The 27,662-nt window shown below is 37.4% G+C and overlaps 1 protein-coding gene across 5 annotated transcripts in view; it reads left to right on the top strand.

The window, feature by feature from the left end:
• The first annotated feature begins 733 nt into the window (after positions 1-733).
• The window catches only part of LOC113046784 (NACHT, LRR and PYD domains-containing protein 3-like), a 60,197-nt gene continuing 33,268 nt past the window's right edge, over positions 734-27,662 (top strand). For 2 of the 5 annotated variants that reach the window (XM_026207765.1, XM_026207761.1), the window contains exons 1-4: positions 734-826; positions 3,449-3,540; positions 23,344-24,030; positions 26,310-26,435. In XM_026207765.1, coding sequence (XP_026063550.1) covers positions 23,429-24,030; positions 26,310-26,435 — 728 coding nt within the window. In that variant the 5' untranslated portion in view covers positions 734-826; positions 3,449-3,540; positions 23,344-23,428. Of the gene's footprint in view, positions 827-3,448; positions 3,541-10,508; positions 10,528-22,621; positions 22,637-23,343; positions 24,031-26,309; positions 26,436-27,662 lie in introns of those variants that run through there. The other 3 variants (XM_026207762.1, XM_026207763.1, XM_026207764.1) reach the window with 3 other exon arrangements.

Here is a 27,662-nt window from a genome sequence, read left to right as displayed (position 1 = left end):
TCTGCCATTATTTACACCATTGTGCTGTTACAAAACTACAATTATTATTATTAGTATTATTATTATTATCATTATTATTTATTTTTTACGTTTATGGAACACAAAACAAGAAATTGTGAAGAATCTGACGTGAAATCATCTTTGCTCTTCTCATAAGACAATGAAATCATTTAGAGATGTAAAGGGTTCGTAAAGGCCACAGTCATAGTGCATTTTACTGAGTACAATGTCTACATTTATGCATGTATATGTTTATTCATTTAGTACCAGTAGTACATGGTACAAAAATCACTGTCCAAACTGTAATTCAGAAATGTCCAATACTGTAATTTTTGGTTTCACAATGAGGATCTTCAACTTCAATTTCACTGGAGAATGATAAATAAGAAATAACCCTTCTGTCAGCAAACACAAAACAATTAACAACCATATGCCTAACAGATAAATCCTCAGCATTACTGCCAACAAAATAAATGCATATTTTTTACTGAGCTGAGTGTCACCCAGTGGTAAAGATTGCAATAACAATGCAGCCTCAAATTGATACATTAATACCTTTAAATGTGTTTCACTTCATTTTAATTATTTTCATCTCAGTTTTAAGCATCTGAAATTTTTTTTTCCTTCTCTCTCTCTCTCTCTCTCTCTCTCTCTGAATGCGTTCTCATGTTTCATACTCCAGTCCAAGTAGGAGGCAGTAATTCATCAGTTTGCTTGTAAACAGCACCAGAAGAAGAAGGTCAAAGTGAAAGTAAAAGTTTTCATATCGGAGGACCAGACGCCATCTCGCAGGATTCAAAACCAGAAAATACCTTCACACGTTACGGTAAGTTCGTTATAACGTTTCATACCTGCAATATATAATTTGCGCCTAAACAAATATGTCACATAAGGTACATGCAGAGGTAAATTAACACACAGGATTCAACGGCCTGAAGCCCAAGGGCCTACACTGAAGACGTACACGGAAATTATATTTTATATACATTTTATGTAAATTATCTTTTTAATTATACATTATTGTCGAATAATTATATGTGGGAGAGTGCATCAGTGACAGCAATATTCTACAAACACATAGTCGTAAATTTTCAGGACTCGCAATATTTTCTGCGACGCCCTGTTTTGTGAATGAAACCGGAAAACGAGTTTTCTGTAACATCATACAGTTTGAGTTCAGTAACTAACTGTACACATTCGTGGATTTCATAGAAATGTTTAAGTATAGGTATATCTATGGTACTAGGATAAGTAGCCTACCAGATATGGGTGTCATACCATAAAATATTTTTTATACGAATGACTGTGTTTTTAACTGGAATTTAATAAAAGCATTGTAACTTACTAATATAACACGTTTATTGTACAGAAAGAGGGCAAAATAACATTTACATTATCAAAGAACATTTTCATTTAGTCTTGCCAGAGTAAAAACATTCTCAAAAACTCAGATTATAATTACCTAAACTCTGTACAATGTTAAATGAATAGATATATTACTTGCATTCATAGCACACCTGTACTTTGTTGTTTCTGCTGAGAAAATTAATCAGAGAATTTAGTAAGCGAGCGTGCACAGTGACGAAACAGCAGCGTTTCAGCGATGACTCATCTGAACGCCTCTGATTGGCCATTGCATTCATAAACTCAATGGAAAAGAAACCAAATTAAATAACACAGTTGCAAATTTTGATTTTAACAATGTGTTATTAAATACTGGAATTATCTAAGATTAATTAATGTTTAGAATAATTTTTCATTGACAGTTTGTTAACTAATGAATTAACATAATGTCAAGTAATGAAGCCCTAATGTAAAGTGTGAACGAACAATAAAGAATCAAACACTGTCTAGGGTATGTTGTAGTCCAGATTAAAATGTGTGTATATATATATATATATATATATATATATATATATATATATATATATATATATATATATATATATATATAAAAAAAAGGTTACGGCCAATTAAGGCTAAATATTCAAGTACTTGCCACTGTGATTAACACCACTACAAACGCAAAAATCTGAATGGCTATTTAAACTTTTAACCTGTTAGCCAGCCCAACGATGCCCTCGTCCTGAATGCCTTTCAACTTGCACGTGTCAGTGTTTATGAATAGATTAAATTAAACGGGACAAATTTAATTTTGACAATCTATGGATCATTATAAAGATCTAAGCCTCAAGCATCGACGACAGATCACTGTTTTTCAATGGAAAGCTTATAAAGACTGTATTTGCTACATTTGTGTAAGCAGTACACATACAAACATGCTAAAAAAGCTAATGAAATTTATCAGCAACTTATTCTGTTAGTTGTGCAACCTTTCCTTTCAGAGGAGAAAACTCAGCCAGTGAGCTTTATTGAGCGTCATCTTTTTCTACCAGTCGTGGACCGCCGGCCACAGTATCACTTGTGCTCACACATGATGTGCGGGTCGGGTTTCTGTCCAACCCCAGGGTCCCGCTTTTATGAAATTATTTGGCCCGCCTCAGCCCGCAAATAAAGTCAAATTTCTTTACCCACCCCGACCTGCACATCGGGGACATCACGGAAAATACGTTGGTACTTAAACCTTCGTATTGTAACCTTACAATACTTCTATATTTCTAAATATTTCTCGTTCACTGAAGTTCCTCCCTCCACAGCAGCGCGTGAGCTTGGTGCTATTAGCAGCGCATGCTTAGCTCGTGAACAGCTCTATGAACTGTTTCATCCCGAGTTGCTCTGTCGGAGAGTGAATGTGCGCTTTATCCAGAGCATCTCTTACATGCTCGAGTGCGCATACAGCGCATCGAGTCTTTCACGCATACAGCGGTGTTGTGCATTGTCACCCGTTGATGGGAAAAATATTCCTACTATATATATATATATATATATATATATATATATATATATAATATATATAAATATGGGGGGGGGGTCCGAACCCCCCCATCTGAGGGTTGCCCCCCCCCCCTAAAATATAATTGAAATATGTGTATTGTAAATAATATAATGATATAAAGTTAAACTAATTGTGCAAGTAGTAAAACAATACAAATGCAAACGGAGCAACAACAACAACAAAAAAAAAAGTTTTAAACATCTCGAGTTCCCCCTGCTTTGACAAACATTGCTTTGGTCCACTGCACTGCCTGTATGATGGCAAATCAATGCCAACAATAACCGAGCATACAACTGATGCTTGCGTGCGCGGTAAATCACTTCCGCGAGAGGAAAACTAAATCGGGCGTGAGGAAATGTGGTGTATTTTGCCGGTTCTCCAAAGAATCGAACTCCGTCAGGGTTTTTTCTCTCAGAAGAAACAACACAAAGACGAGAGTTCCTTGCAAGGAGATCTCCCGAATGCTATTTGGTTTCTCATTATATACCCTATTCAGGGCGTTTCCAAATAGTCAGTCTTTTCCTTATGCTTGCAATTTTGATTCCTCGCTAGGGAGGAGAGGCCCCTACTTGTTTTGGTATGAAGAAAGGCCCTTTCTGTATGTCTGACCACATGTTTCTCATCAGTTCTGTACATTCCAGCACGTAAGCATATTCCTTTCTATCCATTACCTATAGGATTATAATGGAAAAACAACTAGCAACAAAAATGGCTAGCTTCACATTGATTCTATACTTGATTAATAAAAACCTTACTAATAAAAATCTTCCACATATTCTCCCCTTTGGGACTTAATAAGTCTCACATTTGATTATTCTTATCCAGAGTGCTACTCCATAATCCAGTCATATTAGTTACACTACCTAGTGACTAAATAAGTCACATTGTATTATCACCAGTGACTAGATTATGAGATTCCACTCTGAGGGATTACTGGACCAAACATCTCTCTCCTAATTTGACAAGGAGTGAGTAAAAGATCCAGTCTCCCTAACCCCTCTTTAATAGTAAACATTGTTAAAAGCATAAACATGCAATTGGCTTGGCATTTGCCTGGTTATCACAGTTATGTATAAAAGGCATACAACTACATACATCACACATTGAATATCACAAGATTATAAGAGTTGATCTTCAGCTTAGATACCGTATGTATCAATCTCCCATTATCTTGACATCTTTGAATTTAATTTGCTTAGCTGTGGCTTTGACTAGTGACCTCAATATAGGAAGTATACAGTATAAAAAATTGTAAATATCCTGTCAGTAATGCAATTCCTAAAAACATTCACAATTTAGTTATAAACTATGCTCCCCATGCTCCTAACTGTAAATCGAACCAGTCTTACATTTGATTATCTTTTCCTTTTGTTATCTTCTAAGCCTTTTCAATTTGATCATTACTTCATTAAATGCTCCCTTCTATAAATACAGCATTGTCCCCCAAACATAACACATACTTTTCCTTCTTCAATTCTCAAATCTCTAGCTTTTCTATTTTTTATCCTTTCATTCTATTTGTTGCATCCAATTGCTCTATTCTCCCTTAAATCTTCCTACATCCATATTTCCCTTCTCATAACCTTCAAATTCTTCATCTACCATTACTTAACATTCTCTTTCCACCTTTTCTTTTCTATTTGTTGGCTCATATCTGCACCCAAGTATTTTGATCTCATTAGCAGTCCCATCATTCTCTCATTCCATCTTCACCAGGGAGACTCTTTGTGAGTCGTTGCAATGGTCTTTCCATCGTTGGCAAGGGTGGGTCGTTACTAGCACGCCCTTCATCCCTCACTTCATGCTGTGTGGAGTTGTTGAAGCTGGTTGGCGTATTTTAAGGTTTAGAGATGTGAACTCAGGTGTCACTCTGTAACCGTTTTGCTGATTAATGCAAGGCTCTCTTGTGATCATATCTGCGCCCTCACTGGTTCTCTTTGATGGGGCGAAGCATTCCTTGGTCTTACTAGAACTGCTGTCACCTGTAAATGAAAAACTTCAGAGTTTTTTTGTTAGTGTTATCAAGCATGCTAATTTGTTCATCTTGCTAGTCGTCCTTCTTGGTGTGACCTGTGGAAATGTAATGTGGGTTGAGGGCTGTCTTGGCCCCTTTTTGAGATTTCTCAATTCCAGTGCTGTCTTTACTATTTTTTAATTCCTTTCAATTTTATTCTCAGCAATTTGCTTATTCAGTTATCTCTTTGTTGTGTAAACTGAGTTCCACTATATTAATGGATAATTTATCTAGGCCTATGTTGCTCACTAGCATAGGACTTTTGCCCTGGAAAACACTCAACCCACTGTATTTATTTTAACAGTCAGAAAGACAATATTTCATCCTTTTGACACAATCAGCTCCATCATGTTATGCTGAAAAGAAAGTTAAATGTGGGGTGGACAGAGCAAGCTTGCTTTGCTCTGCCTTCCCATGTTATACGCTGCGCATGTGTGGCACTGTTTTTCTTTCTGCCACAACAAAGACCTTGGTACTGACCAGGAAACTTAACCAAATTCATCCATGGTCATTATTTTACTGGGCATAAGTTTGCCCTGTGGGCCCACATTCATATTTGTATACAGCTGTTTGGGCAAATTGATTGAATTGCCTCAGTGTCTCGTCAGACACTCTCTTTCATGCCATACAACACCATCATTCATACTTTTTCACACACTTTCACTCCCCCTTTATTTGCCAAAAACTTTTCTTTCCTTCCTTCCTTTTTTTCAAAATCTCCTAGATTAATTTGTTTAGAATATTAGGCCTAGGCATTGGGCATTTGAGAGAGCCAATTATCATTTCTCAAATGTCATGTGTTTGTCTAATTTAAAGTTTAGTCAAATACTTTTTTGTTATTGCTCATGAGCAACTCTGAGAAGAGGATTGGAGATCTCTGTAAATCTAGGATCCATAACCATCAACATTTCCATATTGTTATCCCCAGTGATGACAGTATATGTGATTTCATGATTTTGGATCTTTGTAATAATCTTTTATTAATTATTATTTTATTCAGTTTTACCTTAGAAAATGACATAATGGAGTGACCAATATTTCTATTTTTTCAACCATATATATTTTTCCCATTGTGCATTTAGATACCCTTTTTTATTTATTTATTTATTCTCTTCTTTCCCAAAGCACTCAGCATTGTTGTCGAGTATTCAGTTGTGCTTTTCCCCTAGTTGTTTAATGAAACAGTCTTACTATTCAAAATCCAGCTCCATGTTTATCTGATTTGTGAGTCAAGTACTCACTTCTGTCTGTCAAAATAATTTTTTCTTTAAGACATAAGGCTGGTCTGGTACCTATTGAAAAGCAGATTGAGAGAGTTAGTTAAAACACAGAATTTAAAGAAATGCTGTGAGACCAGTGAATAATCAAGATTAAAACATAATAAATAAGATAATGAAATAAAATAATTAACATTTGAAGCAGTCTCTATAGTGTTCATTGAATCTGCAGGACCTGTGCACTGAAGGGATGGAAGTCCTTCTGGTGACATCATCAGCCTGGGCTGTTGTACTGGGTCGTCAGGCTGTGATGTCACTCAAAGACCTGATGTTGTGGTGTACGGTCTCCGTTGTTTCTCTGAATCTTCTCAGTCTGGCTTCTGGTTGCTTTCTGCCAGAGTTTTGCATTTCATAATGTTCTCTTCACCCTCAGAAAAAGTCTCAAATGAAAGATTCACCTTTTCCTGCTTTAATTTCATTCTTTCTCAATGCTGAAATGTGTTCTTCTCTTTCAGGAGGGGAGGGGAACATCCATCAGCCCCTCCCTTTCCTTCTCTCTGCAGCTGTGTTTGCTGCTTTGCCATTTCTCCAGTTCATTGCTTTCCTTTGTCAAGGCACTGTTCCAGAAGTCATCTGAAAGCTTAACACTCAGAGATTGCATAAATTCAAATGTACCTATGTAACTTCTGACCAAATTGTTTCTGAGCAGTCAGCTCTTTTTCTAATTTTCACTTTTCAACCTCTTCTTTCAGTGGTCCCTTAATAAAAACAAAATCATCTGGTTGAAAACAGCAGTTCTCTTATTCTTTGTTAGTAAAGCAAGTTCTTCATTGCAGGAAAATAGCAAGCATTTTTTCTTCTTTGCAAAATGCAGAAATCAGCTACCTTTATTTTCTAAGTATACTGCAATAAAACAAAATAAACCTTCCTTTTATAACAGCATGACATGTGTATGGTAAAATAAAGACTTCAATTATAATTGTTCTTCTATATTTGCATACATGATTCAGAATAATCTGGTATTGATGAATTAATGTTTCCTAACCAACATAAAATAATTCCTATTATTGTAAATAAAATAATTAAATTAAATTCTTTAAGCATCTAGTTCCCTTCCTATTATAAAATGCCTATGGCTTTTAAATCAAAATGTTTATTAACTTGGTCACCCAATCTTGCTTTCATTCCACATGGCACAAGTTATGTATTTTATTTTTTACATTTACACAAGCCCAATCTCTGAAACTCTGTAATGGATTAACTTTCATACTGTGTCCCAGGGATAACAAGATACAAATTTTAGATGTCTTCACTGGTTAGATATAAAGTTTTAAGCACATTCATCTTTTAAATTCATCTATTAAGACTAGTTATTAAATAATAAATGCGTATCTTATTTTAATTAATTTATTATTATTTCTATATTCCACCATATCTGCCATCTCTATATTAGTCCATTTCTTGGAACATTTGTATTTATTTTCTCTAAAACAACCTTTATACAGTTAACTTTATTGTTTTAGGGCTCCTACACTTATCCTTTCTGGGTTGCCTCTGTGTTTTCACAGCTGGCTTCTCTTCCTCATTCATCTTTATCTGCCCTTCTAACTCTAGTTCTCCCCCACAGTTCCCTTGAGTATTGGGAGATCTCCTTCTACGGCAAATAGGGGGAGGCTCTGAAAATAACTTTTCTTTTCTCATGTTATCTTTCTCTGCCCCCTTCAGGACTTTCCTAGCCTGTTTTATACTCTTCAACCTATCCTCACCTTCTTTTTAAACAGAGCAATTACTTCTTTCTCTTTTCATACTGATGCTTTTAGTTTTATAGTTTTTTATCAGAGTTTCCATTTCCTCACACAATGCTACATCAAATGTCCCTTCCTTTGGCCATGTTGTCGTCATATTTTTTGTTCTCTTCTGCCATTTTTTTTTTTGAGATTTTGTTTATTTGCTCTTTACACAGTGGATATTTTAATCCAATTATTTCCACTGGTGTGGCTGCCATATCTTTATTTATATTATTACCACCAAAAATCAACTTTTTAGTTTTATAGTCACTTGGTTACAATCTCTTCTTTTCCTTTCACTTAATTTAACAATTTTTACCCATTTCACCCTACTTTTTATTCTTTACTATGTGTCATACACTGAAAAAAATGATTATGGCCCCAATTAAATAAATCGTAATTCAATTTTGCTAGTTTAATCCATTTAAATTTAGTTTTTGATTTTAATTAATAATTATTAGTTGGTTTTAAACGAATTATGATTATGATGGTATGATTCATTGAATTTACTAAAAAAATTATGATAAGTGGTTGCAATCAATTTATTTTAGCTATATTTAATTAAATGTTTTAGTAAATTCAATGAATAATTTTTTTTTCAGTGTATTTCCCATCATGCACTGGGGCATGAATAATTAAGTTTTTGAGTTGTATTTACACAGTTTTATGGTTGCTTTTAATGTTACTTTTAGTGACATTCATTTTTGTGACACCTGAAGTTCATTTTCTACTCAAAATGACCCATTTATACTCAAACACTATTCACTGATTGTTACCATCATTGTGTGTGGTGTACCATGTATTGAGGTCTGGTGAATACTGAGTAACATACAGGCACTCTTGTTTGGGAGAGCAACAATCTCTTAGCAAAATAAAGTTAGAGTTAAAAATATTGGGTTTGCTTTATTTGTCTGAATATTAATGAAAGATACAATAGACAAAAAAAAATATTGGATTAAAATTAATTTTAATATGTAGAAATTAAACGATTAAATTGATCTGGTTGCACAATTAATTTGAGTATATTCTACTCAAAATAGTTTAGCTAAAATTATGAATATAATTAATCTGAAACTACTAAAGAGGTTAATAAACGTATAAAATATAAGTACAACCAATTTATAAAATTTAAGTAAACTCAACTTATAAAATATAAGTTCACTCAACTTAAAAAAATATATCTGGATTTAGATAAATTTATTTTGTGCAACCCCTTGACGTAATAAAATTAAGTAAATTCAACATAACATTTTTTTCAGTGGACCTTTTTGAATTTAGTTTTTTATTTTGTCTCATGCATTCATATTTTATTTATTTATATTATTTTTTGACTGTCTATTTTATTTACTCTATTTTATTATCACTTTTGTAATACAACTTTAATGTGGAAACTTCCTCCCTTGCTCTCACTCCCACTGCGCTGGGCTCACAAAATTTTCTCCCCTTTCACACAGACATCCAAAATGCAAAAATCTATTATAGATCTTGGTTCAAACATTATTGATACTATTTTCCTAACCTCATTCACACTTTCTGCACTCTTTATTGAGCCAGAGTGCTTATTCTTGCATACTTTTCCCTTTATCTAAGGGATAATCAGTCATTAATTGTCCTTTTATTATCAAGGCTCATCGTACATTCATCCCTCTCAAGTGGATACCAGCTGCGTCCAACTCCACCCAGCCACCCTGAAGTGACGGTCCAAGAATGGTGTGCAACTTTTACCCACCCAACACGGAATTTATTTGTTCACACATTCATTCGTCCGGACACAGATACATCCACACAACAAAACACAGCTCTACCTAGAGCTCGCTCTTCCTAGAGCGTCCTTAAGGGCCCACCTATTTTGACCTTCGAGAATTTTCACTTATACTTTCTCAAAGCGGTATCCGTGAGACTTTTCCTCGCAATTCCTTAACTAATCTGCTTATCCGTTTATCACTGTCCTTACCTGGCACAGCTATCCAATAAACACAGACCATTGCATACAATGTCTTTATGCCTACACCATATTTGTCTTAAATCAAGATTGCCTTCCAAGGCTTTCCTATTAATAAACCAAATATGTGCATGCAGTTATTTCTTCTGGAGTAAAACCCCTTTTTCAATTTAGATATCCTATTATTTTTCTAAATTTGGAAGAGCAGATTTTAAGTGTCCTTACCACTCAGAACTGACCAGTCAACAACACACACTAATTATATAAGCAAAAATGCTTCCCTTACTCTATGGTTGCCACCACTGTGTGTGTGTTGCTCATCAGTCAGCTCAAAAGCAGTCGTCCACTCTGCTCCTTTCCAGTCCCATCTGGGGTGCCAAATCTGTGGTGTATTTTGCCGGTTCTCCAAAGAATCGAACTCCATCAGGGATTTTTCTCTCAGAAGAAACGACACAAAGACGAGAGTTCCTTGCAAGGAGATCTCCCGAATGCTATTTGGTTTCTCATTATATACCCTATTCAGGGCGTTTCCAAATAGTCAGTCTTTTCCTTATGCTTGCAATTTTGATTCCTCCCTAGGGAGGAGAGGCCCCTACTTGTTTTGGTATGAAGAAAGGCCCTTTCTGTATGTCTGACCACATGTTTCTCATCAGTTCTGTACATTCCAGCACGTAAGCATATTCCTTTCTATCCATTACCTATAGGATTATAATGGAAAAACAACTAGCAACAGAAATGGCTAGCTTCACATTGATTATATACTTGATTAATAAAAACCTTACTAATAAAAATCTTCCACAGAAACAGGGGAGCCAGTGAGCTCATTTCAAACCAAGCCCTCGCCTGCGCATGGTCATTCCCCACATCATCGCGCTCGATCTTCTCACCTCTGCTCGCGCAAACAATTTCATTTTTGTCAGTCGTGGGGCTGGGCTTTTAGTTTTTATCTCAAATGTCATTGGTTATTCCCCTTTTCCTGAAGTCAGTATTGGATGCCTGTTAGAAGATGATTAATAATTCACTTGTCTTGACACATGACTTCATCAGTAGACCAGATGTGAGTTATCATTTCATTGTTTTATTTATTTTTGTGTTTATTTAATGTCGTTTAATGCATTGTTCATAGAGTAGATCTTTTCTAGATACTTGATTGACTGGAAGTCTTCTGATTGATAGTGATTGCAGTCTTGTGATAAGAGATACACAGATGAACCCTTTTTACAGACTGTAATGATGCACAAACACACATATATAAAGCTAAAGGAATGACAGTGAAGTGTATTTGAAGGTTAGTTTACTCTGTGTTCCTATGAAACCCAAGTTTCATGAGGTTTGTATTTGATTTAGTGTTACTAGTCATCTACTATCAAGATCAGTCCACTATGATGTTTATGAAAATCGATTCCTGTTTATTGAAAAAAAAAACTTGTAAAACATTCAATCCCAATGTATTTACTTATGTTCTTTTAGTTGCATTATTTTTTTTCCCTTAGTAATTGCAGGTCGTGTACATGAATGCAGCAAATAACGACCCGGCCTCGACATCATACCAATTATTCTCAGAAGCAGTCCAGAAATACTGCCATACTGTCAAGGCAAGTACAGTAAAGAAAAAAAAAATGAATTAGAATTTTCTTTAAATCAGGGTCAAGGGAGACCAAGGACAGGAGGATGTACAGATCGCCAGGTTCATGTTTTCTGCAAGAGGCACAACATAGTTTCATATCTAGTAAAAGTGTCCATAATCAAAGGTAAATAGATATGAGGTACGGTGACCCTGTTTTACTTACCCTTTCAGCACACTGCTGTTTATGTGTTAATCTAAGTGGATTTTTAATTATGTATTTAACTGGTTAATCTTCAGGAGATCAAAGAGCCATATCTAGACTGGGTCATAGCTGTGATTTTTTTTTAATTTTTAATTTTATTTTTTTACCCCATATTTGTAGAAAAAAACCTGACAAAGCAAATCCAGTTCTTTGACAGGAAAATTAGCACCAGTTGAATTCAGCAGGTGTTTGAGTGTCCTCAACCCATCCAAACTCATAGAGAATTAACATTCTTGAACAACTGCTCTGAAATCTAGCTTCTAGCTACTAGCTTCTCTAATCTTGTATTCTATTTTTTTATATTTATTATAGAACAAAATGCAAAAAGGCCTCTAACACTAGCTTGTTCTTGTTTTCTTTTTATTATAATATATATATATATATATATATATATATATATTAACTTGCTATGTGCACTGCGTCAACCTAACTGTGACTTGTTATACCACTTATGTATTATTGCTCTTTTGTTGATTTTAATTTCTTCCATTGCCACTTTGCATAAGTGTCTGCTAAATTACTAAATGTAAATATACATCTTCACAGGCATCATGAGAAGCTGCTATGTCAAAATCTAAATTTAGCTCTTCAATATCTTAATGATTTAGCAGTTAAATACTTAAAAATTCACTTGGACATATGCATGAACAGCAGTGTGAAGGAAAGCAGGGTCTCCATACCTCATATCTCTCAGGCTTCTGCAAATGTGCCCAAGTCTGCCTCGATGCTTGAGAGCAAAGTTTACTGTACACTAAACAGGTCCTCAATAAGTCAGCATGTCTGAGTCCTTGATTCTGACATCACACCAAATGCAGTCAATCCTATTAGAAACAGGTTTAAAAACAGATCAGTTATTTATTAATAATTGTAAGATATTTTGTTACATAAAAGTGACATTAAAAGCTACCTACAGATAACTAAAGTTAAAAAATTTAGGACTAAATAATTTCAGACAACTGTACTTTACCTTTGATTATGGACACTTTTACCAGATATGAAACTATGTTGGTCTGTGCCTCTTGAAGAAAACATGAACCTGGCGATCTGTACATCCTCCAGTCCTTGGTCTCCCTTGACCCTGGTTTAAAGAAAATGTAAATGCTTTTTTTCTTTACTGTACTTGCCTTGACAGTATGCCAAATTTCTGCAATTAGAAGAATTCCAGTTAATCAATTATCTAGAAAAGATCTACTCTATAAACAATGCATTAAATTACATTAAATACAAAAATAAATTAAACAAGCAAATGAAATGATAACTCATATGTATCTGGTCCACTGATGAAGTCATGTGTCAAGTCAAGAGAATTATTAATCATTTTCTAACAGGCGTCCAATACTGACTTTCAGGAAAAGGGGAATAACCAATGACATTTGAGATAACAACTAAAACAGCAAGCCCCGCCCCATGAGTGACAAAAATAAAATTGTTTGTGCGAGCAGAGGTGAGTAGATCGAGCGCGAGGATGTGGGGAATGACCATGCACTCGCGAGGGCTTTTATTGCGCGTGAGGGCTTGTATTGCGCGCAGAGTACGTGTGACGCGCGTGCAAGAGTTTGAAATGAGCTTGCGGGCTCCCGTTTCCTCGCGTCTGATTTAGTTTTCCTCTCGCGGAAGCGATTTAGCATGCACGCCAGCATCAGTTGTGCGCTCGGATAATATTGTCATTGATTTGACGCCATATGCATGCTCCTCTTTTACCTCACCACCACCGACACACACATTTCAGTGCGAGTAGTAACTTTTTAGGTATTTTATTATCTAAAATCAATATTTTTATTCATAAATATGCCCTCAATGGTGTACAAATACCTATGCCAATGTTTAAACTAATCCTTGTAAATGAAGAATTTATTATCTTTATATACATGGGACGGGTAGGTCGACGGAGGCTTCCATGTAGTTCTGCCATCTTGCAAAACTATAATAGCAGAGAGGGACAAAAAGTACTAAGCCAACGCGTTTCCACAGTTCGTTTTCGGTCAGAGCCAGAAACATAGGTGCAGAGCAGTGAGAAGCGCTTGAAACTGCACCGGCAAGTTTAAAAGTCTGGATTGCATTCTTATTATGGACCATACATATGCCGCGCCACAGGAGAAGAAAACATAGTCGCCAAAACAGTCAAAAATAGAACGTAAAAGGAAACGTGACCGTAGATTACAGAAAACAAGAGTTAATGTCGGGGAAGCTTTTTCTAGATGGAAAGAGCTAATGCTTGATAAAGATTTCAAAAGAGACGCTGAAGTGGCCAGTTTTCTTCTCGACAGGTAAGTCAGTGTTACAGTCTATATTATAATATTTTTTTTTATATCTAACAATGCATATAATTCAGAAAATATAACGAATAAATTAGACATAACTACTAATTACAATATTTCATGTTTTCCACAGTCAGTAATTCATACTGTAACATTCGTTTGTTAGTTGTCATGTTGCAGTTTGTTTGAAATAACACACCTGTTCACCTGAAGGAAAACTCGACGAAGTGCTATTAGAAGACATCCTGTCAAAGCTTTTTGGTACATATCGCCTACCGTAGATGCAATGCGCATTTGAAAAAGCGAGGCGCTGGAGAGCAAAATTAGTTTGAATGCAAAATACAATTTCACCACTAGATGGGAGTAATTCCTACTTAGTGTCCCTTTATATATCGATGACTTGATTATATTCTCTTTTATATCAATGATGCTGAGTCATCAAAAATCGTGTCCAAAAAATATTATTGTGTACAAGTTTACTTTTGTCACAGATGTAGTCTGTGCTGCTAGCGATTATAACGTTTACCCATGTTTTATACAGGCGTTAGTGGTGGAAACTATGATTCTTTCAAGAGATTCATTCATTTTCAGTTCGTTCACCAAAATGATTCATTCAGAATCGTTCACTCATTCGTTCAGTGATAATTTTTTCGTATTACACAAAATATGCCAGCAGGTGGCAAAAAAGAGTGTTATGTCTTAAGTCAACGAACGTATTCACTAGTTACAAAAACTGATCTGGCTTTATAAAAATGTGTGCATAATCGAATTCCTTATATAAAGTCTAATTAAGTTGTTCAGATGAATAAAGCACGAGGTTTTCTTGCCTAATTAGCATTTTAATTGTTTGGTCAGACAGTTTGTATATTACATATTCACATTCATAAATCGGCGATTAAACGTGGAGTACAGTATGCTAAATATCTAAACAAGTGTATGTGCACAGTACCTATAACTGCGCTTTGCATTTTGCGAGATTGACATTCTAAATGGCAGACTAACCCAGTTTACTCTCATTCATTTCGTTCACAAACGAGATAAGCTATACCAGTTTATTTCATTCACAAATGACGTATCCGTTCATTCAACTCATTCACGAACGACATGTGTGCCAGTTCAGTCATTTCATTCTCAAACGAGATGTACTAAATCATAAACTCGTTCACAAATGACATGGGTATCAGTTCAAGTCAGTCATTTCATTCACGTCGATAAGATCTCTAGATCTAGTTCAGACTCATATGAATCAAAATAGTTAATTGAAGTGCGTATTCGTTCACTACATTCAACAAATCACATGCTCTGTCACATCTCATAATAGAAGGCTATTGGCTCGAGGTTGAGTAACACTTTGACAGGATGAAACAGTTCCCTCTCGAGGCGGGAACGAGACATTACGTCAGCTAAGACGTATATGGGAACTCTTCCCTTCTCCACTTTCACTAAAATCTTATTGGCTAACGCCAGCTGGGGACAGCTGGTCAATTAACGCGAAGCATGCAAATACTGGCAGGTCAGCGGGCAGTATAAAATGCATGGGCGCGAAAATTATGTCAGAATCTCTTTCTTCACGCTAGAAGTCTTATCTAAGTCATCGTGGAAGTTGCAATAGAGGACTACTCACCCTGTTTTTGCAGGCCATGTTCACGCACGAGGATGGGGCAGAAACCCTCCCCCCGTCGAGGAGACCGTTACCGAACCTGTGCCCGTCTCCCTCTGCATTTGGTTCGGACCACAGCCTGCCTTCCAAGCCGTGCAGTTCACGGCCCTTAGATGAACAAAGCCTATACTTCTGAGGGAAGACCGCTTCTGTTCTTCATGCCAGGGCAATACTCAAGGTGTTTCAGGCAGATGGCGGCACAGTAGCGCTGACGTCATCAAGGATCTGCGCTCGGCAACTGATCTTGCGCTCTGCTCAGCCGTTTCATGGTCGTATCAGCCCTGGTTCGCGGACCTGAGAGAGTTAGTGATGGCTCCCCCATGGCGAATCCCCCTCAGACAGGACCTGCTGTCTCAGGTGAATGACACAATATAGCACCCCAGCCCCGAGCTGTGGAACCTTCATGTGTGGCCGCTGCAGGGACCCTAATGAGCGGGATGCTCTACACGAGTTCTAAACACCCTTACAGAGACGCGAGCACCATCAAACATTCGCTGCTACGCGCAGATGTGGGGAGTTTTCACAAAATGGTGCGAGAACATTTATATTGACCCGGGGACCTGTTCCGTGTCGGATGTTTTGCGCTTTCCACAGCACAGTATGGATAGCGGGAGTTTGAAACCATCCACGCTAAGGTGTATGTGACCGCTATTGCCACTTTCGTTCCCCGGTTGACGGGCAAACGATCGGTAAGCATGCTCTGGTAATCAGTTTTCTCAGGGGAGCGAGGAGATTGTGCACTTCATGGCCACCGTCCGTGCCGCCATGGGATTTCGCTCTAGCTTTGAGGGCTCTATCTCTTACTACCGTTTGAGCCATTAACCTCGATTGTGGTTAAGGAGCTTCCCTGAAGACTGCCTTGCTTCTTGCTCTCGCCTCGGCGAAGTGCCTTGGAGAACTTCATGAGTTTTGGGTGAATGATATTGCATTGGTTTCGGGTCTGGCGACTGTAATGTCACTCTCCGGCCGAGACCGGGTTTCGTTCCGAAGTCACTCAATACACCATTTTGTTTCCCTGCCCACCTTATCTGTTGAGCCGTCAGCCCCGCGTGACGCTGATGCTCAGAGCGCCGGGACCCTGTTAGGGTTTTACGGATGTATATGAATCGCTCGGCCGCCTTTCGTCAGTCGGACCAGCTGTTCGTGTGCTTGGTGGATGTAATAAGGGACGTGCTGTTTCTAAACAGAGACTTTCTCACTGGATCGTGGACGCTATCGAATGCCAGGGGAAGGATTATCCCCTTAATATCAGAGCTCATTCTGCGAGGTCACTATAAATGCTTCCTGATGGGCCTGGTCTAGAGGTATGTCTGTCCAGTATTTATGTTTTGCTGCTGGCTGGTCTAACCCTAACAGGTTTTACAAGCTGGATGTACCCTCTGTAGCATCACATCTACTTTCGGTGAATTATGTTTTATTCATTCTGTTATAACCAGCTATACAGTAGTTACCATGGCTGCTAACTCTGTGTTATGGAATATATATGGTTTATGCAGTAGGCACCGCAAACGCCGTCGACTCTGTTTAACTCTCATGCTTGAGTGCTTATACAGATTTTATACAGTTCCCATATACGTCTTAGCTGACGTAATGTTGAGTTACCGCCTCGAGAGGGAACGTCTCCGGTTACTATCGTAACCTCGGTTCCCTGAGAGGCAGGAACGAGACATTACGTTAGCCGCCGTGGTCGCTGTTTGATCAGCTGTGCTAGCGTTCAGTCGTGATTCTGACGTAATTTTCGCGCCCATGCATTTTATACTGCCCGCTGACCCGCCAGTATTTGCATGCTTCGTGTCAATTGGCCCGCTGTCCCCAGCTGGCGTTAGCCAATAAGATTTCAGTGAAAGTGGAGAAGGGAAGAGTTCCCATATATGTCTTAGCTGACGTAATGTCTCGTTCCCGCCTCTCAGGGAACCGAGGTTACGATAGTAACCGGAGAAGTTCACCGAGGTGCTCATGCGCTGCTAATAGCGCTGCGCTGCTGTGGAGGGAGGAACTTCAGTGAACGAGAAATACGAGTCAGTGGATTGCATGAACGATTCGTTCACTTAAAAGATTCGTTCAAAAAGAACGATTCGTTCTCGAACGACACATCACTAACAGGCGTTTACCTAGTTTGTTTAATAAAATCTTACATGCACCCATAGTGCACGCATATACAAGTCTTGTACGTTAGATTAGACTAGTGCGGGTTAGAGATGGGAAGTTCGATTCTTTTCCGCGAACCGGTTCTTTCGGACGGTTCGATTCAATAAGCCGGTTGAAAAAAACGGTTCAGCGGTTCTTTTACGCTCGACGTAATGACGTAATTGCGTCACGTCTTTCAAACATTAAAATATATAAAGTCATTAATCATAACTTTAGTCAGTTAAAAACCTCATAATCATGAAAAGTTTACATTAGAATTTTGCAACAACACCCAAATACAGTAACAGCAATAATGTGCATATGAGGATTTAAGTCTTGAAGATATAAAGTAAATAAATTAGGTGTCATCAGCGCAGAAACCACGATCCACTTACTAAACATAATCCATTGCGGTGTATTTGTTATTAAATGAACTTACGTTTCGCCAGATTGCCCTTCATCCAAGCCCTCGAAATACCCGCACTCATAACATTAATACAGAATTAGAATCAATCACCAAAAGTATCACTTCAGTTCAGACATGCTGTGAGTCAGTTGGCTTCACGCTGAATCGCGCATGTGCAGTATCATCAGTTCATCGGTTCTCAATTCGGATGCATCCGAAAGAAACGATTCTCGGTTGAGTGTACTGGTGATCCGAAAACCGAAGCAACCGGTTCTTGACTCGAGAACAAGAACTGCTCCAGCAGTGGGCGTGTTCGTTCATTATCTGGGTCGGCTCGGTGTTCATCTTCAGTTCGGTCTTCACAGCAGTTCAGTCAGTGTACTGTTTGAGTAAATGAATTACTCCAGGATATTGGTTTATTCTGACCCAGAGGGAGTGTCAGTCACGTTAAAAAAGTTAACAGCTTAAGTAATTTGTGGATTAATGCTTATTGGAGACGTGAACCGTTTCAAACGATTCAGTTCGATTTGGTGAACTGGTTCATCCGATTCACTAAGAAGAACCGGTTAAATTGAACGATTCGTTCACGAATCGGCCATCACTAGTGCGGGTGCTTATTTAGATTTTCCCGCGTTCACTATGATTTAGTCGGTTTCAGTGGCGGCTCGTCATGTGATGCAGATTTTTGAGGTGAAAAGGAGGAAGATTTAATGTAAATACAATTTACTATTCGTTTCAGTTCATGTCTCAGAATGTGTATATTTTTGTTTGTAATTTCACAGTTGTAATACCATTACATGAAAGCTCCGCTTTTCTATCGCGAATGTGCCAAATCTGCTGATGTAATTACAACCGCTAAGTGAAAGCGAAGGGGAGGCCAGGGGAACCAATCAGCATCGAGTGTTCACTTTCAGTGCTGAGGAGTGCTGAGAAAAGTAACATCATCTATTTTAAAATCCACGAGCCATTTATTTCATTTAATATAGTTAATCTAATATAACATCGTACTAAGAGTGCAGTTGTTCTCCAGATATAAGCATAACAAATGTGATTTTGATTTTTATAAAAAAATTATGAACAATAAGTTAATATTAAGTGCATTTTAGACACCGTATTGCCTGTTTTAGCTCTATTTCACCAACGAAAAAGTTGAAAACTAAGCTACAGCAGTACAGCAGTAACAAAAGGGCTTCTGGTTATCTTAAGGCACCTTTGGTACACATGATATGTAAATTTTGTCGTTACTCTCAAGATTTTTCAAGATGCAAACTCTCACAAATAAAATGGCTGAAATGGTAAATGGAGTTATTTTTGTCCTATAATTTACTTATTTATTTTAGCAATTTGACATAGTAGTTTGTTTTATTTTATTACAATTATTTACATTTAGCCATTTTTCCTCTATGTAAACTTCTATGTTCTATGTTATTTAGTCTGTATAAATGTTTGACCACAACTGTAAATTGAGCATGTTTGATGATGTCACATTAATGTTTTATAACTTTTACATATGTTTTTATTTATTATAAAGAGACGGCAGAGTTACACTCACCTAAAGGATTATTAGGAACACTATACTTATACTGTGTTTGACCCCCTTTCACCTTCAGAACTACCTCAAAGGAACACTCCGACTTTTTGGGATTTTAGCTTATTCACAGTATCCCCGAGAGTTAGATAAGTCCATACATACCTTTTTTATTTCTGTGCGTTCTGTAAGTGTTATTTGACGCACCCACCGCTAGCCTAGCTTAGCACAAAGACTGAATGTAAATGGATAATGGTAGCATAGTAATCCCAATAGGTGACAAAATAATGCAAACATTTTCCTATTTACATGTTGTGATCTGTATAGTGAAGGCTATATGAGACGTAGGAGCACAGCTAACTTACTTGGGTGGAGTGGCTACTTGGGTGGAGTGATTAGTGCAGCACCCGAGACGCGCCGTGGTGAGGAGCAGAGTGTTCACTCAGAGTTGGAGTAATAGAGTCAGCAATTACTAGATAGTAAATTGGACAAATTGGATCCCCTGTTGCTGCGGTAAGTGTTCCGTTATGTTTTGAGATGACTAACATTAGCCATACTGTAACAGTGCCATGCTAATGTAATATAACCTTAGTAGTGACACTATTACGTGAATAGGGGCTCCGTGTATCCCCTTTATTGTTATTATTGTGTTGTCATGAACACACTGCTCGTGATCATTATAACAAAATCACTTAAGTTACTTGGTGGACAGCTGACCATTAGGTTCACTCGGCATGGGCGTTCTTCCAGTTGATCTTGTCACAATGAAAAAAAAAAACGACAACTGCCGGGTGTATTAGGGCAGAGAAATCTTCCGTGGTAGTGATGCAAATATTTTGATTGGCATCAAGCCTTGACAATGATGGCAATACCCGGTCTCATTCATTACAACAAAGGCACTCGGTTTCTGTCGGCATAGGTTGGCATGTTCCACATTTACACCACCAGTTCGTGTTCGTTCTGATTCTCCCTTCGACATCTTGTCTTACAGCTTCCAAAGTTTGTAACTCCTCGTCTGTGTATTCTGGCTCAGAACTATATGGTTCTGGATCTTGGTTTTATACACAGTAAAATTCCTCTGAGTCTGACTATTCCTCAAAGTCAGCCATGATAACGAGTCACGTCTAGCTAGTTAGTCACGTTTGTTTTGTTTACGGTCTCGTGTGCTGTGCTAATCACTCCGCCCCAGTAGCCACTCCGCCCAAGTAACGTTAGCTGTGCTCCTACGCCTAGTGAGAATATAGTTCCCAGTATTTATATGATTAAAAATGGTCTCTGTCTCATATAGCCTTGTTATTTATAAACGCTGTGACTATACAGATCACAACGTGTAAATAGGAAAATGTTTGCATTATTTTGTCACTTATTGGGATTACTATGCTACCATTATCCATTTACATCCAGTCTTTGTGCTAAGCTAGGCTAGCGGTGGGTGCGTCAAATAACACTTACAGAACGCACAGAAATGAAAAAGGTATATATGGACTTATCTAACTCTCGGGGATACTGTGAATAAGCTAAAGTCCTAAAAAGTCTGAGTGTTCCTTTAATTCTACGTGGCATTGATTCAACAAGGTGCTGAAAGCATTCTTTAGAAATCTTGGCCCATATTGATAGGATAGCATCTTGCAGTTGATGGAGATTTGTGGGATGCACATCCAGGGCACGAAGCTCCCGTTCCACCACATCCCAAAGATGCTCTATTGGGTTGAGATCTGGTGATTGTGGGGGTCATTTTAGTTCAGTGAACTCATTGTCATGTTCAAGAAACCAATTTGAAATGATTCGAGCTTTGTGACATGGTGCATTATCATGCTGGAAGTAGCCATCAGAGGATGGGTACATGGTGGTCATAAAGGGATTAGGGCTGTCACTTTTGTTGAAAAAAACATCTTCGATTTTTAAAACATAAGTGTTCATTGAATCGATTGTAAAATAAATTTTCCATGTCTAAAATAAAAAGTTGTTTCCTTTTTCAATGTCAAATAATGGACAAATGTAAAGAGAGCGCTGGAAACGCACAAGTCAGCAATATTTCTTATTTATTGGCATGAAGTTTTGTGCAGAATAACATACAGCAACAGGAGTGCAACATTCTCGAAAAAATATATATGCAGAGGGGACGGCTGCCATAAAAGAAAAAAAACATCACTGCAGACTTCAACCCGGCTGCATTTATGATTTAGGCAATTCAAAAACCTCCAAGATTATTTTAAATAATGGATCAATCCATTTCAAACTACTGTTAAAAAAAAATGAAACTTTAAATGGTACAGCTGCGCAAGGTGGGGGTATTACTGCCAATTTTCCACCACAAAAGCCAGTCGCTGTCATTGAACATTGGAAAAACATTAACATTGAAATCATTCGCACCAGACTATTCGCGTTTGGTGTGAACGCAGCATAAGAGGTCGCTTTCGACATCACTGGGTCTTATAGGCACGTAAAATTGCTGGTATTTTCTGTCTAGCTTTCGCAAGGCATACTGCACTTTCGGAATTCTTTATTTTCTTTTTCTGCTTGTTTGTAAGTTGTGTTACATATATTTTTTAATTGTTTAATTATTTTAAAATTAACAGTGTACATATTTGGTTAAAATCGATTCCCAATTTTCATTTTCAAAACTTTTTTTGGTTGGTCCGATCGATTGTGCAATCGATTTTTGAACTAAAAGTGACAGCCCTAAAAGGGATGGACATGGTCAGAAACAATGCTCAGGTAGGCCGTGGCATTTAAACGATGCCCAATTGGCACTAAGGGGCACTTGGCACTAAAGTGTGCCAAGAAAACATCCCCCACACCATCACAACACCACCACCACCAGCAGCCTGCACAGTGGTAACAAGGCATGATTGATCCATGTTCTCATTCTGTTTACGCCAAATTCTGACTCTACCATCTGAATGTCTCAACAGAAATCGAGACTCATCAGACCAGGCAACATTTTTCCAGTCTTCAACTGCCCAATTTTGGTGAGCTCGTGCAAATTGTAGCCTCTTTTTCCTATTTGTAGAGAAGATGAGTGGTACCCGGTGGGGTCTTCTGCTGTTGTAGCCCATCTGCCTCAAGGTTGTGCGTGTTGTGGCTTCACAAATGCTTTGCTGCATACCTCGGTTGTAACAAGTGGTTATTTCAGTCAAAGCTGCTCTTCTATCAGCTTGAATCAGTCACCCATTTTCCTCTGACCTCTAGCATCAACAAGGCATTTTTGCCCACAGGACTGCCGCATACTGGATATTTTTCCCTTTTCACACCATTCTTTGTAAACCCTAGAAATGGTTGTGCGGGAAAATCCCAGTAACTGAGCAGATTGTGAAATACTCAAACTGGCCCGTCTGGCACCAACTACCATGCCACGCTCAAAATTGCTTAAATAACCTTTCTTTCCAATTCTTACATTCAGTTTGGAGTTCAGGAGATTGTCTTGACCAGGACCACACCCCTAATTGAATTAAAGCAACTGCCATGTGATTGGTTGATTAGATAATTGCATTAATGAAAAATTGAACAGGTGTTCCTAATAATCCTTTAGGTGAGTATATATGTGAGCTAGAAAAAAAAATCCTATAATCCTGAAAAAATGTTTAGATAAATGTTAATAAGTAAAACCCAAGACATTTTATTGTAACTTACTTTAGTGTATCCAAATTCATTGTATGTTATTTGACTCCACATACAGGCCTGAAATCAAGTCTCATCTAGCAGGAAAATAAACAGAAATTAGTGTGTATGAGGAGATAAAGGAGGAAAAACCTGTCTGTGAAATGAGTGTCTATGAGGAGAAAGAGCAGGAGTCTTCTGTTGACATTCAGAGAGCAGCATCTCCAGGATTCAGCTGTGTGTCTATGAAGAGTAATGACTCCATGCGTCTGCCCCCTAAACTCAGTGAAGTTGATGCTCAGAGAGCAGGGTCTTCAGGATTTAGCTGTGTGTCTATGAAGAGTAATGATTCAATGCGTCTGCCCCCTAAACTCAGTGATGTTGACGCTCAGAGAGCAGGGTCTCCAGGATTCAGCTGTGTGTCTATGAAGAGTAACGACTCCATGCGTCTGCCCCCTAAACTCAGAGATGTTGACGCTCAGAGAGCAGGGTCTCCAGGATTCAGCTGTGTGTCTATGAAGAGTAACGACTCCATGCGTCTGCCCCCTAAACTCTGTGATGTTGACGCTCAGAGAGCAGGGTCTCCAGGATTCAGCTGTGTGTCTATGAAGAGTAATGACTCCATGCGTCTGCCCCCTCAACTCAGTGATGTTGACGCTCAGAGAGCAGGGTCTCCAGGATTCAGCTGTGTGTCTGTGAAGAGTAACAACTCCATGCGTCTGCCCCCTAAACTCAGTGATGGAGCTGCTGTGACCTCTGACCCTGGGTGAGTATCATGTAGTTCCTCAACTATCTTATCACTATGAGTTTTAAGAATATTAAAAACCTACATTTCTTACTTTTTAAGCAACCTAAAACATCCACAAGATTTAAATTTTAGCATTGAACAATAGGGTTGTGCCGATAGACGATAGTATCGTGTATCGACGAAAGTCAGAGATATTGAGGAAAGCAGATGTCTCTGTCGATAGTCAATATGATATTAGGCTCATTGTCCTATTAATGTATTAATAATAATAATAATAATAATAATAACTATTATTATTTTGATTTTTATTAGGTGGCCTATTGTATTTTGGGGTTCAAACTGCCCAGCTATTTCACTTCAGCACCACACACACGCGCAAAAAAGGATTAGAGCCTGTAGTCGGTGGAAAAGTTGTAATGCTTTGACTGATAATTCGTTAAATCCATGAAATGAAAGAGAAAGAAAACGAGGAGTTGGCAATGGCTAGTACACGGCAACGCGCCCTTCTAATACATGAAAGATTAACTCTTTCTTGGCATTACAAATAAGGTAAAGACAAAATAATAACAAGGCGGCAGAGTGAACTTATCATCCATAGTGGTTCTAATGTATTCCTTCTCTTAAAGACTGATCACTTAATTTATAACACTCACTACGTGGTGATGACGCAGCAGGACTACGTGAGAACCACTATGGATGATAAGTCCGCTCTGCGGCCTTGTTATTATTTTCATGCACTTTGCACTATAATGTGATCCATGCAAAATACATAGTTTTGGTCGTTACAGAGTCTCCATCCACAAACAGATGTACATCGTCTGCAGATGTAACATATTTCATTGCACTTTAACAAGTAATCTGAACGGCCTATATTTGTGCAATATTTCAAACAAGCCCTAACTAACTGAGTTTAATGCCACAGTAATGTTAGAAAGCATCTCATTCTTGTTTCTGTGACAGTGCGTCAGTCATGAGGCACGCGGTCCTGAGTGCTGTATGACTGATGGATCCGTTCAATTCAACTTTACTCCAAATATATGAACTTAGTTGTTTTAAATACTTAATATTTAACATGTTCGTTTATGTCCACTATTCATGTTAAACTGTTGGACTCTACTATTGATTTTCACTGACTATATATGAACTAGTTGTTTTAAATACAGTATTTTTATATTTAATGTTAGTTTAGAAGTATGTTTGAAAGTATATTTTTTGATTAATGGTGATTCCATAGGCTCTCTCTCGCGCACCTGCTTGGTTTAAAACATCAAATAGTTCTGCTATGACAAGAACAAAGAGTCTCTCTTGCTCCACATATGCATGATAATGTTGTGTATCGTCGATCTCACGGGCTGACAATATGACGATTTAAAAATGACATATCGGCCAACACTATTGAACAAATACAATTATCTTTGAACTCCAGCTGTTCACTCAAAAAATAAATTTGTCATCATTTACTTACCCTCATGTTGTTCCAAACCCAAGACATGATCTTTAAAACACATACAGTATGAAGTTTTCTTAAAAGAAACTGACAGTTTTCTGTCCCTCCATTGAAAGTCCACTCAAACAAGACTTTACACATCTAAAAAGGTCAAAGGACTTTTAATGGAGGTGAACTGTCCTTTAAGGATTTGTGAGCAGCATTCACATAATGCACATATCATGAAGATCTTTAGAAGAGCCTGATGAGAACAGCATCTAAAAACTCACATACACCAGTAACATTTACAAGTTCTGCACTCAGACTGAGACTTGATAATGTACATTATTGTAAACCTTCATCTGTCTAGAAGTCTGAGCAGCTGTCATTATCTTTATGGCACTCAAAACAAACCGCTTTTGTCTGGAAATATAGCTCATCAATTTTAAGGTCAAACAGAACAATATCTAGCCTTTTTTGTGGATCCATTCAGTTTTTGAATGCTCATTGTTCAGCTTTCCACAAACAACACAATTATCTTCTCACATATGATTATATATTGATCAAACCCCTTACGTGTGCTGTAAATTTTACTCTAGGTCTACACACTTTCAAAGTGTACTACGGTAAAGAAAAATATGGTTAAGAAACAGATAAAGAATGACAATAATCTTAATATCCACTTCATTAATTTAACAGGTTTATAAAGGTTGAAGTGTGTATTATATTAAATAAAAATATTGTCTATGACATTTGTTTTGTCTTTACAACTATATGTTATGCATATTCTAGTTTGACAAATGTTAATTTAATTTGAGAAGACAGATAAACTACAGAGAAGTAATCTGAAATATGTCTGTCTTTTTCTCAGTATCATCAACAGGAATAGAAAGAGAGCCACATCTCCAGTATCCAGCTCTGTGTCTGTGAAGAGAAACAAATCCATTGGTCAGTCTCCTGATCTCAGTGATGAACCTGCTGTGACCTCTGACCCTGTGTGAGTATCATGTGTAACATGTTTTAGTCCCCTGAATTTAGTAATGACACAGTGACCTTTGACCCTGTCTGAGTATAATCATGTGAGGTGGGACATTTAACACCAAGAGTGTGCAAAAAAAAGAGCAGAGTGTGCAAATAAATTAAAGAGAAATTATTAATTTTCATAAATATTCATCAACTAATGTTCATTTATAACAAAAAGTGCATCAGAATAAATACAAATAATATAAATAAACTTTAAAAAAAGAATTGTGTTTTCTTTTTGTGCTTTATTTGCTTTTCTGGTTACACTTTATTTTGTCCTTGTTTCAGTGTAATTACACATTTAAGTACTGAGTAATGTTAATTAACTGCATGTACTATATGGATATGGTTGAGGGTTTGGTTTAGGTTTGCATGTAAAAATTTAATACTTTATTGTTATTATGGGAGTAAGAACATGTAACGGGTAACAAGGACACCAGTGTTAATGATTTTCTCTATCAGATAACATTAATGTGTATAAATAATAAGTTGAGCCTCTATTTCACCTAACAGAGGATAAATCAGAGGTTTAGAGTTGAACAGACAAGGCTTTACATGTGTTTATTTGTAATTCACTACAACAGAGATTGATTGAATGTAAGTTATAATCACTTTAACTTCTAACACTTATCAATAAAATAATACTAATAAAAAAGTATTTAAGCAAAAAAAAAAAAAAATTATTACCATAATCCAGAAAAAAAAAGTTACAAACATCATGTGCAAGGATATGAAATTTCAAATAAGTGGTTCTGTCGGTCCTCAGTGTGTATAGCAAAAGGTTAATTGATGGCATTCAATGTAGATGAGGAGCCTTGTTCTCTCTTTACCATATAAAACATATTGTTTTGCCATGTGTACAGTATTCAAATGTTCAGTAATAATTTGAATACAATGCAGGTCACTATCTGAACATATGAAACTCCATTTGTGATGTCAGAAAAAAAAAAAAAACTGGTTATAATAGACAGAAATTGTGTTACAATTACAAGGTGTCTATTAAATTAACACTCGTGATTAGAGATCGACCGATATGGGTTTTTCTATAGCCGATGCCGATGTTTAGAGGTCAGGGTCAGCCGATGGCCGATATGTGCTGCCGATTTTTAGGGCCGATATCTTGGAGTTTTCCCCTTGATTTGCATGCTAAAATGTCACACTAATAATAAGTGGATGCACAACACATTTTCTAAACCGATCA

Source organism: Carassius auratus, chromosome 28 (genome assembly GCF_003368295.1).
Source record: "Carassius auratus strain Wakin chromosome 28, ASM336829v1, whole genome shotgun sequence".
NCBI lineage: Eukaryota > Metazoa > Chordata > Actinopteri > Cypriniformes > Cyprinidae > Carassius > Carassius auratus.
This window is presented reverse-complemented; position numbering and strand designations above follow the sequence as displayed.